The 18,196-nt window shown below is 38.7% G+C and overlaps 1 protein-coding gene across 1 annotated transcript in view; it reads left to right on the forward strand.

Annotated features, from left to right (window-relative positions):
* LOC116265181 (mediator of RNA polymerase II transcription subunit 16) overlaps positions 1-18,196 on the forward strand; it is a 74,636-nt gene that overhangs the window by 43,334 nt on the left and 13,106 nt on the right. Inside the window, 6 exon segments of the mRNA XM_031645727.2 lie at positions 2,841-2,923; positions 4,228-4,464; positions 5,499-5,673; positions 6,135-6,652; positions 11,020-11,196; positions 11,993-12,373. Coding sequence (XP_031501587.1) covers positions 2,841-2,923; positions 4,228-4,464; positions 5,499-5,673; positions 6,135-6,652; positions 11,020-11,196; positions 11,993-12,373 — 1,571 coding nt within the window.

The following is an 18,196-nucleotide window of genomic DNA, read 5'->3' on the forward strand; positions in this document are numbered from 1 at the left end:
TCATCATTGAGGAATCGATAGAATTTTATATTGGCTGCTCAACACTGTGTTATTATTTTACTAAATTTAGTTGACCTCATTGTAATTCTCTTTTCTTTACTAGCCCCTATTTAAGGAGCGGATTGGACCTAATGAAATTGACTTAAATCCCTCTCTCTCTCTCTCTCTCTCTCTTTCTCTCTTTTCTTCATTTCTTGTTTTCTTCTGTTGCTGCTGTTTACCCTGTCAACATTATGAATGCATGTTCTTTTGTCCACATCAAGTTGAGAGTCTTCGGAACTTCCGCTTGACTTAGCAAGGCCTTCAGAACTTAACTCCACATTTATATGGTTGAGAGAAAGGGGAAGGGGCAGATGGTGCAGGACATTATGTGGGGGGAGAAAGGCATGAGAAGAGAGAGAACGAGAGTGCATGAGAAGAGAAAAAAAGACAATGTTGAAGGAGGAGGAGGAGGTGACAGCAGAGAAGAGGGAGAACTAGCCACAGCTTAAGGGGGATGAAGGAAAAAAAAGGAAAAAGAAAGGGAGAGAGGAGGCTACAGCAGTGGCAGGAGAGGAAGGAAGAAGAACAAGAAGAAGAGGAGGAGGAGAAGGAGAAGAACGAATGGAAGAGGAGGAGTCTACATGGCAGCAGCAGCATAGTAAAAAGGAAAGAGAAGAAAAAAAAAGAGAAAAAAGAAAAAACAGACATGGCAGCAGAAGCATAGTAAAAAGGAAAGAGAAGAAAAAAAAAGAGAAAAAAAGAAAAAGCAGAGGAAAAGAGACGAGGGGGAGAAAAGAGAGTACAGTGTGAGGGAGAGGGAATGAGATTGAGAGAGGGAGAATAGCAAGCAGTCACCACAGAAAAGAAAAAAAAAACAGAAAAAGAGAGAAAGCATGTAACAAGGAGCGTTATTTGTGAGACAAGCATATTGCAACACCGTCAATTTGTTGGTGAAGCAAACGACTGGTTAGAAGATGAGAGTATCTTTTGCAGAAGGTGAACTACTTAGTCATACAAGTTTTTCCTCCTTGCAAGGATGTCTACAAAAGGTTGTACCTTATGACAAAGCAGTTGGCACTGAGGATGGTACATGATTTGAAAATGAGACCATGTTTCCTTGTGCCTACTTTTGTCTAGTTGCACGATTGTATTGTTTTGTTTTTTTGGAACCTTGTGTCGCATTATGCTTCCTTTTGTCTAGTAGTCTTTTGTTTGCTGGTGATTTAAATAGGTTCCAGGTTGATGTATGCAGTTGATTGTGCCTTAGGTTTGGCCTTGAAAGCCACCAGGCAGCCCTGATTGCTCAACTCTTTCTCACTCTTTTGCTCTATTTTATCTTTTCTCTTGTTTTCTTTGTGTTTCTGCTGTGGCCTTGCAAGCTAAGTTAATAGATACATGTTGCTATTGAGGGCCACTGGGCCAGCTACCTTGTTATGTTTGTGCAGTCCTTCTGGTTTTTCATTTCTTATTTTTTCTTTTTTTCTAATTGTTTTTCCTTTTATTTTTGAAAATTTTAACATTAGAAAATTACAATCTCTGGCACTGTTGCTTAACATTATGTATCTAATTGTGGCCCCAACTGATATAAGTTAACTTACATACTTTACATTGTGCAAAATTGGATTTAAGAGAATTGCATGAACATATCAATGTTCATATGAAAGTTTGTGCGAAACGCACATTTAACAAATACACAAACATATTTATAATGCACATAAAAGCATGCTTGGCAAAGGAAAAGACTGCAGATAAAAATATGTAACTACACTAAAATTCATAGAAAGAATACCTCACGCGTAGACTTATTGAAGTAGTTCAACATATTGTTGTACATAGAATGGATTGTGGAAGTACCCGAGGTATTTCCATGAGTCTTCGAAAGAGGATGACGGAAAAAATTTTCATCCAAACGCTAATAGGCCGCATATTAGCGAACGATGTATATCTAGGTCTATGATGCATTGCCACCAGAAATCAAGATATTGGGATTGGGCTTGTCAATCGATTCATGACCTCTTGGGCGCAGCCAAATATATTTGAACTCCCTTCACATGCTGAAGTGCATCTTGGAGCTGTCGATGATGTTCTGGTCAGAGTCCCACTCATGGTGACCTGGACAAAATTGTTCGAAGCACGGATAGAACCGGAAGCGCCCCTTGTTTCAAAGAGAGGATGATGGGTTATTCACATTTCATTTGATGGTCAACGGTGAATTGAAAGCTAAGCAGTAGTAATTCTAATGATTCCTTTGGGGGAAAAATAGAGATGTCTCCTATGTTACCTTTAATATGTGGAATGAAAGTATCGACGCAATTTCATATGTCTCTCCTAGAAGTTGGTTAGCTACCTTCCATTTTTCTCTAGGAGTCTTCTTTTTTGTGGGTCATTGTGACATGCGGGAAGGGCCTTTGCAACTGCAGGAGGTTTTGAAAAAGGAATCGATCGCGATTTCGAACCTGTTCATGACTCCTCTTAATTGAGACGGGAAATAAAATGCAATCAGAAATAATTTGTCATCGTTGTGAATCCTTTTGCATAAGAGAATGTTCCATTATCTTTGTAGGTAACACCATAATGCAATGACGTTGATCACCACATTCTTGTCTATTTATGAGTTCATTTGAACATGTGTAGTTTGGAGCTCTTTTCCGTCTTTTTTATATGTTAACTGGACACTAAGCTTTGACTCATGTCAAGTATCCTGTTGGTCATTTGTTGGCTTCATGATCTTGGCAAATAATGTCTTTTTCAAGTTCTTATTTAGGTTTGAGGTTGTAGGTTAACATAAATGACTGCAAAATTGCAAATACATTGTTTTATGTTTCTTGAACTTATGATGGTTCAGTTGGAATTTTCAGTATCATTGAACGGCGTGATTGCTATGTTGGATGCTGATTTTCATTCTCTTCCTTCTGTGCTGCACAGACAACAACATGGTCCTGTATGTTCTTATCCATTTTTTTAAATTTTCTTCCTGTTATTTGAGACACTGATTTGTGCTGTGGTCATGCAGGCAAAGTTTATTTCTTTTACGGTGGGTTTTGTTTTGCCCCTGGAAGTTCATGTCAAGATTTCAATTCGATAATGTGGTTCTTGCATAAAATTTTTAATTTGAACATTCTGGTTCTATTGAAGCCACAATTAAACACATAGAGCCTATGCTGCATGGACATTGATGCGAGTGTCAGTTCTAGACACTTTATGAGTGCTGAATGCGACAACAATTTAAAACAGACATATAATAAACTCTTTGTAAGGCATTTAGATGCTGTTTTCTAAAGTTACTAATAGATTGTGGGCCTTGTGGAATGTGAGAACTAGAAAATATGAGAACTCGTGAGAACTGCTCTAAGCAATCAATCATATTGATCAAATGATGGACATTGTCTCTTATGGGCTTTTGTATTTTATTATTTCGTTAAGGCTCATGTAGTTTGAAATAGCATGAGAGTGTGAAATGGACGATGAATTGCCCCTTCTCTCTCTTCCTAAAATTGAAAAGGGTGCATATCACGGGTTCAACCCTCACCTCCAATTTCCTATGAAATTAGGGACAAGAAAAAAGCGGAGGGGACAACTATGTCATTATAACTATTATTATTGTATTCATATGAATTTTACATGCATAATTACTTATTCTAAGTCTCATCAGGCATATATTTGCTCCAAATTACCCCTATAGCTATGTGAAATTCCGTTTTTACCAATATTTCCAGATAACAACTAGAAAATTAATTTTTCTTTCGAAAATCACCAGATATTACACTTGAAAACATTCTTGGTACTCTTGATCTCATTTGAACTTACTATTCTTGCAAAGCAGATTAGTCATGGATGCAGCTATGTGAAAGAAACCCTACCTAACCCATGTTTGAATCTCTTATACAAAAGAACCTTCACATCTTTGCCGCATTCTGGGTCTGCTCCAGCTTAGTAGCACCTCCATTGTGGCTAGTTCCATCACAGTACCATTCTTTAAAATCACATGTCATCATTAAGGTTCTCTGCAATACCGTTCTTTTACATTATATAATTTCAGTTAATGAGCATGCAGAATTATGTTGTTTGATGCTCAAAATGTGGATGAGGCACTTATTTGGATCTGCATATTTAGTGGAGAACTGTTTATTTGCTCAATGATAACGTGGAATTTGGTCATTCGTATTAACATCTTCTCTTTTATAAAAGTTTATGGTACATTAATTGTTAAGTAAATTTGATTACTTTCTTTTTGTTATCACATAGAGCTTGGACAGGATAAAGTGCCGGTTACTGGAAGGTACTGTTGGGCAAGAGGTAAGAGCTTTGGTTCTAGATATGCAGGCACGCCTGCTCCTTGACATGCTGGGGAAAGGAATTGAGTCTGCACTTGTACATCCAGAGTCATTGATAACAGAGCCATGGCATGCATCAAGTGAGACCTTGTCAAGCCTTGATTCTGAAGCTATGACTGTTGAACCTGCACTAATTGCCAGCATACAGGTTTTTCTTTTCATATTAAATACCTTTTTTTGGTGCTTGAAATAATGGTGCTTCATCAATTGGATTGGATGCTGTACAGATGCAGTTTACGTGTTTAATAAGCTCCTTGGTTAGCTATTGCTTCAGGATGCATTTATAAAATCAGTGAACACATTGATAGCAATATTACAAACTTATAGTAATGACAATTTCATAAATTGGAGTTTATCACTGAGCTGCTTTTAGGAGCATATTGGACAGTGAATCTAAATTGTAAGATGTTTAGGATCTTTGTTGCAAACCATTTTTGGACTCCATCATGAATAGAACTCGACACAAGACTAGGTCCCCCTCTAATATTTCATAGGTCGCCTTACACAAGACATTTGAGTTATGGGATATCTTGGTAGAATTTTTAAGCACTGAACAAGGACGCAATGGTTCAACATTTTTTTTAAAATATTTTTCATGAAACAAATTCTTAGGTTTTGAAGTGAGTGTATAATGGAGTTAATATTATCCCTGAGCTCATGTTTCAGAACTTTTGGGCCATTTTCTCCTTACTGAGTGTCAGTCCACTTCTACTGCAGGGATCCACTGGTATGGGCTCTGATATGGTTTCCATAACACTTTCATAGACAAGTCATTGTCCTAAACGATACTTTCCTTGGTACCTGGTTCAAGCCTGCTATGATTCCTTCTTAGCATGAACATACGTATGCCAGTTTGATATCAAAGTTGACATACATCAGGATAAACAATAGTTAATTTGGTTAATTCATTACATATCAAATTTTCTTCTATGATGACTCAAAACTTTAGTTTCTTCTATCTTGAATATTCTCCTTTCCATGGAAGCATACACTTGTAACTTCCTTGTCCACACAAATATCTTTGGTTCCTTTGCTGAGAAGGGAGCTATCTACCTTTCTCATTGTGCTTTGTCATTCTCCACCTTCTTCTGCTTGTTGATGTATTTCCTCCTATTATAAAGTTGTTTTTCATTATCTACCAAAAATATTTGTTTGGTTTTAATACATTTGAATATGCCTCAGGCATACGTAGATGCAGTTCTTGATCTGGCTTCTCATTTCATTACACGCTTGCGTCGATATGCTAGCTTCTGCCGCACTTTAGGCCATGCTGTTGGTACTTCTGCTGGTACTAGTAGTACACGAGTGATGATGGCGGCTCCAAATCATGGTTCAACATCCTCCTCGACCAGTCAGAGTAAGCATGCTGCTTTTCTAGTTTATAGATTTTGCATGTTTCAAGCTGTATAAAATATAAATGATGTAATTTTCCTTTCATTCATGGAACATAATTTCTTAAGTCATGAAAATTTCCTCTGGCAGTTCATTCCTTTGCTGTGGAAAAGTAAAAAATAAAAAATTAATTTCTCCAGTTCCGAATGCATACCCTTTTGTGAAGTTGATCATGGTCAACATGCCTGCTAGAATTTGTGTTAGGGATGAGTTGGAAACTTCAATACCACTTCGTGGATCAATTATTAGAGGATATTTTGTCAATAGAGTATGGGGCTCCCAGATTCTTAGAATGTCATCCCTCTGCCTTTCAATTGTTGTCACTTCTCTTACTATTATGAAGTTCATGAATTTTTTGCTCATATGCTTTTTGGTGCCAGGAAATAACAATTTTGGTTTCTTGAAATGTTGTGCTGCATGACATAGGTGGTCAAAATGGAACAGCAAGTTCTATTGGCAATGCACATATGCAAACATGGGTACAAGGTGCTATTGCTAAAATTAACAGCACTGCTGATGGGACTGCATCAATGCCTAATCCCATGAGTGGCCCATCTCCGTTTATGCCAATCAGCATCAACACTGGGACGTTCCCTGGGACACCTGCAGTGAGGCTTATTGGAGACTGTCACTTCCTTCACAGGCTATGTCAGCTGTTACTTTTCTGTTTGTTTTTCAGGCGAAAACAGTTGCCTCGACTAATTGGGGCTGTCCAAAGAAGCACGGACAGCAATCCTATGAAATCACAATCAATATCTAATAGTAAAGGATTAGAGGAGATTAACATGTCGTCCAGACCTGCATCAGGACCAGCCAAGCTGGAAGAAAACCAATCTAATCGAGTTGTGCAGTCAATTTCCAGTGCAAAAAATTTGGATGAACTACCAACACGGCCTCCAAGATTTGGATTTGGTAATGTTGGTCAAGGTTACACATCAGAGGAGGTACGTTGACAATCTGATCTAGTGGATCAGCATTTACTTTGTTATTTTGGTTTGCAGTTGAAAATATGGTAAGATGCTCTTTTCCCTTGAACATCAACAATTTTCTTTGTGAAGTATTTCAGCTGCATGGTCCAAATAAGATAACTTTAAAAAACACACACTCCAACTTCCTAATATTGCAGAAAGACTCTATACGACAGTCAAAGATATTTAACATAATAAAATGCAGTTTTGAATCATTTCAATATTAAGATGTAAATCTAGACGAATTTGATTTCCAAGGAGAACACAACTTATATACTGCTAAGATGGGCTTAGCTGATCCTGCTATTCATTCCGATGAGTTTGATGATGATTTCAATGAAAACATTGAAGAAAATCAAGATATTAGTGTAACTTCGCTCTAAATGATGAAGTGTGAACTGTGAACTCAAAACTTAAAGATTCTATTCCTTGTTGAATTAATGATTTGCAATTTTGAATTTGTTATTTGATAATTTTGTTGTTTATAGACAATTTGGTTATATATATATACATATATATATATATAATAAAATAAAATAATAATAATAATAATAATAATAAATACCCTCACCGCACCTAAATTTTTGGGATGTGCTGCTCTGGCACACCTGCATCTGCACCTGCACGCCGCATCTTTGTGACATGGTTCTCTAGGTATACTTACGTCCAAAACATTTCCTTATTCACACTTATAGCTAATTGACTCCTTAGTACGACCCTTATCAGATCCTACAACATTTAAGAAAAAATGTCTGTCCTAAAGCTTCTCGAGGATTGAAACATTTCACCCATCTTCAATGTAGCCAATTTACATCTCTATCTTGATGCCATTGACTCTCAAATGCTGAGCAATGTCAAATATGCAGGGTGCTTTCTAACGGACATTGGGCCTATAGCCGGCACCATGAGCAGATAGTGTGATCAAGGCTAAGGATTCTATTGTAGGCTCATCTCAATAGTCGAGGCTATTGGATGTATGTACTCAAGGTGGGTCAAGGGAGAGTCATCTCATCACTATTCATATTACACCAATTCATACACTCATCTTGGTCAGAATTTGGAGTTTTCAACTTGGGGAGATCGACACAGTGTAGTTTAGCAGTATCTTGGACCCTAGTTTAGATTCGTTTAGTTTTAGATCTAGGTTTAGCTTATTTTGGTATTCTCGGATTTGGACCTTCTACTTAAAGGATCTGAGATCCAGTTCGGATCTAGGGATCAGCCTTGTTAAAAGGAACTTCATTCGTTGCTTTCTAGTACTTTTTTCGTGGGAATTAGAGTGAGGAACTCTAATCAATGCATCAGTATACATATATACTAACAATATTTTAAGCAAATAAACACATAAATTCATTGTTTATACTCATAAAAATGTGTATTAGTGAAGAAAAAGATACTAAAATATACCAAACAAATACTAAAATAGACCAAAAGCGTACAAAAATTGAAACTGCTGTGTCAAAGCCCTATACCATACTCTCACCTATGTCGGGTCACATCGACACAAGTACTTCCTTTTAGAAGTGTTCATGTTACATGGGTCTGCAAGTGAGCCTCTAGATGGCCTGCTATAATTTGCTGAACAGTTTTATTTTCTGCTAGATTGCGAACTCGTCGGTCCCTTTTTTACTAATGTAGTTTTCCTTTCACTTTAAGGGAGCTCATAAATTTCAGTTGCCTCCAAGGTTGTGGCAACTATTTCCCCTTATTTTCTTTCTTCAAATCACAGTAGGCTGATATTGTCACACCCCGAATTTTGACCCCCGAAGTTTTTTTTTTTCTTTCAAGATAACACATTGAGGTGCAATGACACAACAATCAAAATGGAGCTATATAATTCAAATAACAAGTGCAGTAAATAATTCACTTTTGTATCAAAATCAGACTTAACATTTATCAATGACACCTCTAACAAAATTGCCTCCAAAATAAAATATCGCTGTCTAAAGAAAAAAAAGACATCAATAAAACAAAACATGACATGTCGGCATGACTATACACCCAAAATATCCCTAGTAGGATGTGAGTTGAGTCATCTGATCAACCTATTGCCCCGAGCTCACCGAAACCTGAAAGGATAAACAACAAAAGGCTGAGCTTTCGTATTATGACGAAAAATCAGATGAATCTCTAACCCTCTTAAGGTAAGGGCTCAAATCTAGAGTTCAACAAACAAAGGAAACATAATGACTATATCACGATGCATTTGTGCGGTCACATAATTTGTCATGGTGGTTCCTCACATGTTCCACAATATGTAGGAGAGACTCAATAGCCACATTCAACACACTTATGAGTCACATTCACTTCATTCACATTCGATTTATTTGCATTCATTTCATTCACATACGATTAATTCACGTTCATTCAAATTAAATGACAGCTCATGTGAATGCAAAATACAGGCATGTGCAGACTATGGGCGACCTACAGTCGAGAGACAACTCCTGTGGTGGCCCGAAATAATACAGATCTGTAGACACTGCAGTGATAGAGCAATCCACCAAGAATGTGTGAATTCTAAGGGGAATTGCTTAGCCTTCCTTAGGACACCTAGGTTGGGAAGACGGGAGCCCAACGCTCCTAGCACATCACACAATGATATCCTGAGGCCTTGCACCTCCTGCGCTCCAAGCAGACGGGAGCAATGGCGAGAGTGGGATGTATCCCAAATGTGTTGCCATAACCCACTGGCCTCTAATCAATTATTCTTTCTTAATTTATCATTATTAAAACGCATTCACAATAGGATTGGCTAGCACACAAGACTAGTTCACTTCACGAGTGCAACCAGAACTCAAACCGCCTTCATAAGAAGGTCACACACTCAATCAATACTCTTGGCCAGCCATTGTCACAAAAAACGTGTACGGGTATTATACGACGAGGAAAAAGATGGGTATAATACGACAAAGTTGTATATCTCGGGAATAAAACAGGAAAAAGACGGTAAATTTTAAAAAAATAAATAAATAATCCTGATAATTATGTAAAAATAAAGTAAATAAGAAATTAAAAAAAAACATTGAAAATTCAAAAGCTATGAGCTTTAGCAAAACAGATTCAAGTTCTATTGTATGTCAATCTAAATGAAACAGATAAGCTCTCCCATTCCCGTGCAGATGAACGTCACTGCCATGCTCTTTCCCAAAAAATATCAAACAGATCTCAAATATCAGTAACCATCATCCAAACACTAAAAAACGCACTTTAGTAGCCATTTCAGCAAATAAGTCAGCAAATCACGATCCCACTACTAGAAACAGCATTTTATAAAAAAAGGAAATTCCAAAAAGAAAAAGAACAATCCTATTCCTATACTAGAAGCCTTCGTTAAAAACGTCAATCAAGTGACGATTAAAACAGCGAAACTGAAACAGAACACTGAATCGACCTCGCAGTGGCACAATATCAACTACTTCTTCGAGGGAACAGAAGCACTTCTAGAGATCGATGGATTTTTTCCAGCTTTATAAATACTAGGCATATTAGTGTTAAAGTAACAAGGATCCTGATGAAATTATTGGCAACAAGGAAAATGCAGGGGAAACTAGTCCATGTACACGAATTAAAAAAACGAACATAGAATAAAAAAAAAAAAATCCACCGAATGAGAACCTCTCACCGCTCTTCCGTCCGGCGTCCCCTCTTCAGTCGAATGCCCTCTTCAGCCGAATGAGAACGAGAAGGAGACGAATGGGAGGATCGATTTTAAGTTTTTAACCTAAGCCCTCTTTTCCTATCTAAAAATACATTTTTGCCATTAAAGGGCGCGATCAACTTTTAAAAAAACCAACCTTTTTATAAATATTACACGTTGTGCCATTTTTTAAAACTAACCTCGCGCCTTCAAAAAAATCATGAAAGACGCGTATAAAACGCTGTTTTTTTTTTTCGAAAAAACGCTGTTTTTTGTGACAGTGATTCAAATCACTATCCAACGGCAATTCCAAGAAAACTCTCATGACAATCACAACAATCAAACCATAATAATCACTTCATATGAAAACTTAGCTGAACCACGGAGAGTAATCTCGGTCTGTGATTGGCTCGTAGCTGTCCTAAGCAAATATCATGGTAATTTTGAATCCAGATATTATCTAACTATGGGTTTTTGCCTTATTGTAGGCATTTTATGTCCAAATTCTGCCTAATTTTTTCCCGTTTAATCTTTCTCATGTCATGTTGACTGTTGCATGCCTTAAATGATTGTACAACTACTCAATAACCTAATAACTTGAGTAATTTTTAAAAATCTCCTCTTTATTCATGACAGCATTGACTAATATCTCATTAAATTTTCCTTCTTTAATGTAGCTAAATTTATTATGCTTGCTCTGCAGGTAAAGGTCCTTTTCCTCATCCTGGTGGATCTTTGTAAGCGAACAGCCGGTCTTCAACATCCTTTGCCGGCGTCCCAAGTGGGGACAAGCAATATTCAGGTTTCTCTGCATTACATTGATGGAAATTATACTGTCTTACCAGAGGTTGTAGAAGCATCTCTTGGGCCTCATATGCAGGTAAAACTCACAGTAGTTGCCCATCAGTTTAGGTTCCTCAGCTTTTGAAAACCATTTCAAGCCTGCATGCTCATCTTATCTGGCTTGGAGATCGACTTGGACATGTCATGAAGTAAATGGTTTCAGATGTTTGAATGAAAACTGTATTTGGCTCATGGTAATGTTAAGCCAATAAATGTGATTTATCACACTTCACTGAAGTCTTGACATCATAAATTTATGTTTTAAGGGCTAGATATTTCCCATCTATCAGCAGCTGCTATTGTTGCCAAATCAGGCTGCATACTAGGTTTTACTATTTTCTTTGAATATGTTTAATGCACATTGTGAAAATGAGTTTCCTGAGATTTGGAGATTTTATTTTGTTTTCATTTCCTTTTATTTAGGATCAAATATATTTGCACTTCAACTTTCAACTTTTAGCTTCAGCTCTTTTCTTCCTTCACTCACTTTGTATTCTTGAAACTAGTGTTCACTTTTCCAATGAAATTTTTTAAGGTTGTTACAGAAGACGGTTGAAATTTCAATAAAAAAGTACAGAATGAAAAGCTAATCCTCTACTATAAAAGAAGTAGATACGCTGTACTAAATTATTTATATGAGCTAGCAATCTATTTTAGAAGCCATTAAAAATTATCATCAAGCTAATTGTGTACTGGCTAGATGTCACGACAAGTTGGCATTATGTTCCGAGTCATTCCCCTTTGCAACCTGAGAATTGAAGTTGCAAGCTTATCTCTTGTTTTCCAGATGCTTGTTAACTCCTTACTAGCTATTGTGTTACCCTTCCATACAGAATATGCCACGACCAAGAGGTGCAGATGCTGCTGGCTTGTTACTCCGTGAACTTGAACTCCATCCTCCTTCGGAAGAGTGGCACAAAAGGAACATGTTTGGTGGACCCTGGTCAGATTTAGATGACTCAAGTCTTCTGAATCAAGCTCTAAACATACCCAATGCCCTTGGTAATCCAATTGATATTTCTGCTTCTCATGATCATTATAATAGCTCTGGTTCACAAGGCTTGTGGCCAAGAAAGCGTAGATTATCTGAAAGAGATGCAGCATTTGGATTGAGAACGTCTGTCGGATTGGGAGGATATCTTGGTGTTATAGGCTCTCGAAGGGATGTGGTGACTGCTGTCTGGAAAACAGGTCTTGAAGGAGTTTGGTATAAGGTACCTTTTCTTCCTTCACAAAAAATGCAGTCTTCTGGTTTCTCTAATGTAGTTTTATGCATCAAATTTTTGTTTTGAAATGATGGCCTCCTTCTAGAACTTGATACCTGACTCAATCGGTGGCGATGCTAGCATCCAAACTAGGAAGAATATATGCTTACTACAAAATGAGATAGAAGCTATGCTATGTGGAACTTTGATAAGCATGAAATGTCCATGTCCAACACTTCTAGCCACTGATATTGACTTTCTTAGTAGGTCTGCCCTTTTTCTTTTAATTTTTTTGGAAAAGGATGCAATCCATTTGCCGCCTGATTATAGAACAAGAGAGGGTGCTTATGAATCTGTTTCCTGTCTTTGAACTCCTTTTTTGTAACAAGTGGGAGAAGGAAGAGGTGAAACACGCGCTCTTTTGTTTAACCTCCTCCCTCATATTTATATATTTATGTGTGTGTGTGTCTGATGTGTTTGTGTAGGTATGTATGTATGTTTTTTAATGTGATCATAAGAAAGAGTAACTACTGTGTCTTTGTGTTTACAAGGACCAAGTGTTCGTTCTTCATTCTTTGCCATATCAAGTACTCCCATGAAGTGTCCAATACTGATGCCCGTGTTAGTGTCCGTACAACATAGGGTAGAAGACAAAGTTACAAGTTGCTCCAATTCAAAATTGCAGCCAAAAAAAGGGATAATCTTGTGGATTCCTGACACAGTGGTTAGAGTTCCTCACTCTAAGCCCCACGGGAAAAGTACCATAAAGCAAGAACATATGGGAAAACACGGAAAAAGAAGGGAAATTCAATAGCACAAAAGAAGTAGGGTGTTTTCCATCAACTGTTAGCCCTAAACCAAACAAAATAGACCTTTTTAAGAGGTCTAGCCCCTAGGCCGAATTGGATCTTGGATCCAAAACTAAAAAGATCTAAACTGAAAATAATGTTGCAAAAGATGGAGAAAAGAGAGGGAACACAAGAGAAGAGAACGAGAGGGAGAGAGAGAGAGTGAGAACAAACAAAACGTACTTTCATTGCTAACCCTAATCTCTTATTTAAAGAGAGAATAGGGGTCGGCTAGTGTCTTTACACAAGAGAGACACAAAAAGATATAAATGACTCAAGAAGACTCTAACTTTTAAATAATCATAAAACTACCACACTTAAATATAAACTTCCTAATTTCAACACTCCCCCTCAAGCTGGAGCATAGATTGACAACATCTAGAGAAATCACCAATAGGAAGAGCCTTAGTAAACATATCTGCCGCCTGATTTTCAGAAGCTACATGAACTGTAGACACAACACCTCCTTGTATAAGATCCCGAATATAATGACAATCGACCTCTATGTGCTTTGTTCTCTCATGAAATACTGGATTATTTGCCATGTAAGTGGCAGCCTTGTTATCACAGTACATTCTCATAGGAAGAGGAACTTCAATACTCATATTTGTTAGCATAGACTTAACCCAAGTCATCTCAGTAGCTGTTTGAGTCATTGCTCTATATTCAGATTCTGCAGTTGATCTCGAAACTACATTCTGTTTCTTGCTTCTCCATGATATTAGGTTGCTCCCAACAAAGATACAGAAGCCTGTGGTGGATTTTCTATCATCAATAGACCCTGCATAGTCAGCATCACTGTAAGCAACAATTTCTAAAGATTTACCTTTCTTGAAAAAAAGGCCCCTGCCCGGAGATGACTTTAGATATTTCAAAACCATCAATGCAACATCCCAATGGACTTTTCTAGGTTTTTCCATAAACTGACTTAGTTTTCCAACAACAAAGCTAATATCTGGTCTAGTCACAGTGACATACAGAAGCTTGCCAATAAGAGACCTGTAAGATCGTGAATCTACTAGCTCCGATTGATCATCATGAAAATGAAGACGTAGGTGCACAATGTCCTCGGCTTGCTGAGGTAGGAGTAAGATCCACTACTAGAAGTGCATGCCTTGCATGTGCATGCTGCAATGGAACCTTTGCCAACAAGGTTCGACCGAGTATATGTTTGGCTTGAGCTCGCTGTAAATCTGGTGTTTTATTTGAATCACAATAGGACAATAAATCGGCCAATAAACCATGACAATCCCTATAAATCAAACTGACAATGTTCGATACCTTATCAAGGTTCTTCCCTCTAATAGAACTAGACTCCCTACTATGTACCAAAACAATCTTTTTACCCTTAAATTTGAAGGTATAAGTTCTTGTGGCTATTATGAATAGTTGTACGGCCATACTTCCACAGACGCCCTAATAAAATATGACTAGCGGTCACACACCAAATCTCATCCTTGTAGTCTCCATGGAAATTTTCACTAAGCCCCAATGGATGATAGGGACTTCATCTCCCTTCTTAAACCACGACATCTTATAAGGATGGGGTAGTTTCTTAGTTTGTAGGTGTAACTTATTAACAATATTTTGAGAAACCATGTTCTCACACAACCCACTGTCTACTATGACACTATAGACATGCCCTTCACAGTGACACTTTGTCCTAAAAAGACCGTTTCTTAGCCACTTATGGTTTGACGAGCACTGCGAGGTTGGTAAGATGTGACACAGATAAGAGGTTATAAATGGTGTCACCATCATATATAACAAGCTCCTCATTAGTGTTTGAGTCAGTTTCGACTCACTTTGGGCATCCTCATGTTCAGACTAACAATTTCGTCTTTAGGTTCGGCCATGTTACTTTGTTTGACAACACTGGGACATTGTGACTGGATATGATCCAGCTCTTGATTTTTTAAAACAATAGAAAAAGTGTCAAATACGAGATTTGGCCGAGTATTCAAAGTAGGGCCCTTTTCCTTATTAGAGGTCTCATGTTGAGGCTAGACCTCTGAGGTAGAGTCTTCCAACTTTGAGGAGCTTGTTCTTCGAATTGAAGAACTCGACCTAGAAGGGTGAAAATCATCAGACTTTGACTGACAAGACTCCTATTTACATTTTAGGGACTCTTCCACTTTCATGGCGTGACTACTGTCTTTATTGTAAAACAATTGAAAGCATCTTTACTAGCGGCCCACCGGGAGCCACCAGCAGGTTGTCGAAGGGTTGTGGTTGCCCGCAATGTCTGTTTCCTCCCAGCAATGACTGTCTGTAATTATGGCGGCCTGGGTGGCAGCAATGGCCATCCATGCCCCAAAAACGATTGGTGGTGGGGTTTCGGCGGACGTTCCTGACGTTGGAGAGCACTGCCAGGGAACACTATTGAAGGTGGGAAGAGGTGGTGGTGGTCGACGGCCGTTGGACGGAGGTAGCGGTGGTTGAGAGCGATGGCCTTCGGTGACTACAGTAGAGGTGAAACCAGCTATCGGGAATGAAAAAGGAGGGCGTCTACTGTACCTTGAGGATTCTCGACAAGCAGTCAATGGCCATTGGCACCGCTAGTAGATGGTTGGCCATCCAGTGGTGGTCGTGTGAAATCTCACCACCACTAAACGGCAGATAATGTTTTCGGGTGAACTATAGGCTGACGATGTTTGGGTTCTCTTAGTACGACAGGGACATTCAACTCCTCCCCTTGGCTGCTCAACGCCATTCGGTTGTTTTTCCTTGCTCTTTGATGCATCGAACCGGACATCGATGTTGTCCAATCTCTTAGTTAGCACTACTAGGGTTCGATTCTTCCGACTTAGGTTTTCTTGGCTCTATTTTTTTCATTTGAACCACCCTTTCTTTTGTGCATGTATGTTCGTTGTGTGTTTTTTCCATAGATTCGACAAAGCAATACTCAAGATCTTCAAGCTTTTTTTTCTGAATTTTTTGATCTCTTTTCTTCTGATTTTTTTCTATAGCAGGATCGTTCTTCAGGACTTCGTCGTCACAAAGATCGATGAGAAACTTGGGCTCTAATACCAATTTGAGGCTGTGATTTGCAGTTCCTCACTCTAATACCTGTGCAAAAGCACCAGAATACTAGAAAAGAAGGGAAAACACGGAAAAAGAAAGGAAATTTAATAGCAAAAGGGAATTAGGGTTTTTCCATCAACAATTCTAAACAAAACAAAAGAGGCCTTTTTAAGAAGTCTGGCCCCTAGATCCAAATTGCATCTCAGGTCTAAAACTAAAAAGATCCAAACCCAATATAATATTAATAAACAAATACGCTAAATCCAAAGCCTAAATGGATCTGAATCTATCAGTTCCCATAGGTAGATAGGAATTTTTTACCTATTCACTAACAATGTCTTATGAACATCACATTTTTTCAAAGACCAATGCAATGTTAAAAATTTATGATATTTATTGTTTTTTTATATTTTTAATATACTTCTCCCATCCTAATGTTGTCATGCAGTTTATTTTGCCTGGATTTTCTAAGAATGAGATTCAGAAAAAAAAAAGCATTTGTTTTTTCATTTTTCTGTTAAACTGAAAGTTTGACAATCTTGTGAACTATTGCAAAAATATGAAAGGATATGTTTTTCTCAAATTCTTCTTTGAGGATCACCATATGGCTTATAAAGGTGAATATGGTTTGTAACTTTTGCCGGTTAATAAGAAATTTTGTTCCCTGGGTAACGTAATGCCGTATGTTGGACCAAAACTAGGAAGAAATAACACTTTAGTTTAGGTTTGTTCCCCTGCGTCTAGAGTCTGTACAATCCTTTGCTTTTGCTGTATTTGCTTTGCTTATGTTGAGTCTTGGTGTAAGCTAGTTTGTTCACCTGTGTCAGAGTACCCTCCCAAAACGGCCCCAAGTGTAATATTGAGATTCCTTGTTTTGGATGGTCGGCATCGGGAATTCTGTAAGTGGTTTCGGCCATCCTATGTAAGTAAAGTTAAAAGCTTACTTGCTTCCCTCGTGATGTACTCATCTTCTTCAAGTGAATATATTGCGAGTTTTCTTTCCACACTCTTTGTGCAATTTGTGTTCTTTGTTTTTGAGAAAGCGTTCAAGTGATCTGCGCCCACTTGAACGAGGCGAAGGCTTGCGGCTTACTGGCGAGTGTTTGCCGCGCCGCGCGGTCCGAAGGAGTCGGCCCGTGACAACTGGTATCAGAGCCCAGACTCTGTTCAATCTGGGGAAGCGATTGGAGAGTCGGTGTAGATCGTCACGCCGACTTGCTGCTGTTGAGGAGAACGTCATGGTATCACAATACAATCTGCGATGTGCCAAAGGAAAGGAGCTGGCCCGTCCAGAGGAGGCGAGCCCGGCCCATGACCAGGGAAACCTGGAAGAGACGGTGAATAGGTTGGTCGCAGATGTGGCCACCCATGAGGAAGCCCTCGGCTTTGCTGTCGAGACCTTTGAGGGATTCAAGGAGGAGATGAAGTTGATGCGAGAACAGATGGTCGAGTCAGTGGCCATGAACCGATCGCTCTCCGACTTGGTGAAGATCCTACAGGACGAAGTTGCTGGACGTCGGGCTTCAAATCAAAGATTGCTACGCACGAACTCAGTTAGTACTAGCCAAGAGAGGACCAGTAGGGTCGACGTTCAACGTCCGGCGAAGTACAGTGGTAGCCGGGATGCGAGGGTGATCGACAACTTTCTGTTCCAAGTGGACTACTACCTGGACCTACAGAACGTCGTAGAAGAAGATCTGAAGATCAAGACCGCAGCAATGTTGTTAGAGGGGGATGCTGTGGCTTGGTGGAGGCGGAAAATGCTAGACATTGAGAATGGTGATTGCACGATTACTACCTTAGACGACTTCCGCAAACAGTTGAAGGGGTACTTTATGCCCGTCGATGTCGAAAGACATGCTTATAGGTTGGTTGCAAACCTAAAGCAAACTGGCGCCTTGAGGGATTACATCCGGGCATATCAGAAGGTCATGTTGGATGTGCCTATGATGCCAGAAAA

The sequence above is a fragment of the Nymphaea colorata genome, chromosome 12 (genome assembly GCF_008831285.2).
Source record: "Nymphaea colorata isolate Beijing-Zhang1983 chromosome 12, ASM883128v2, whole genome shotgun sequence".
NCBI lineage: Eukaryota > Viridiplantae > Streptophyta > Magnoliopsida > Nymphaeales > Nymphaeaceae > Nymphaea > Nymphaea colorata.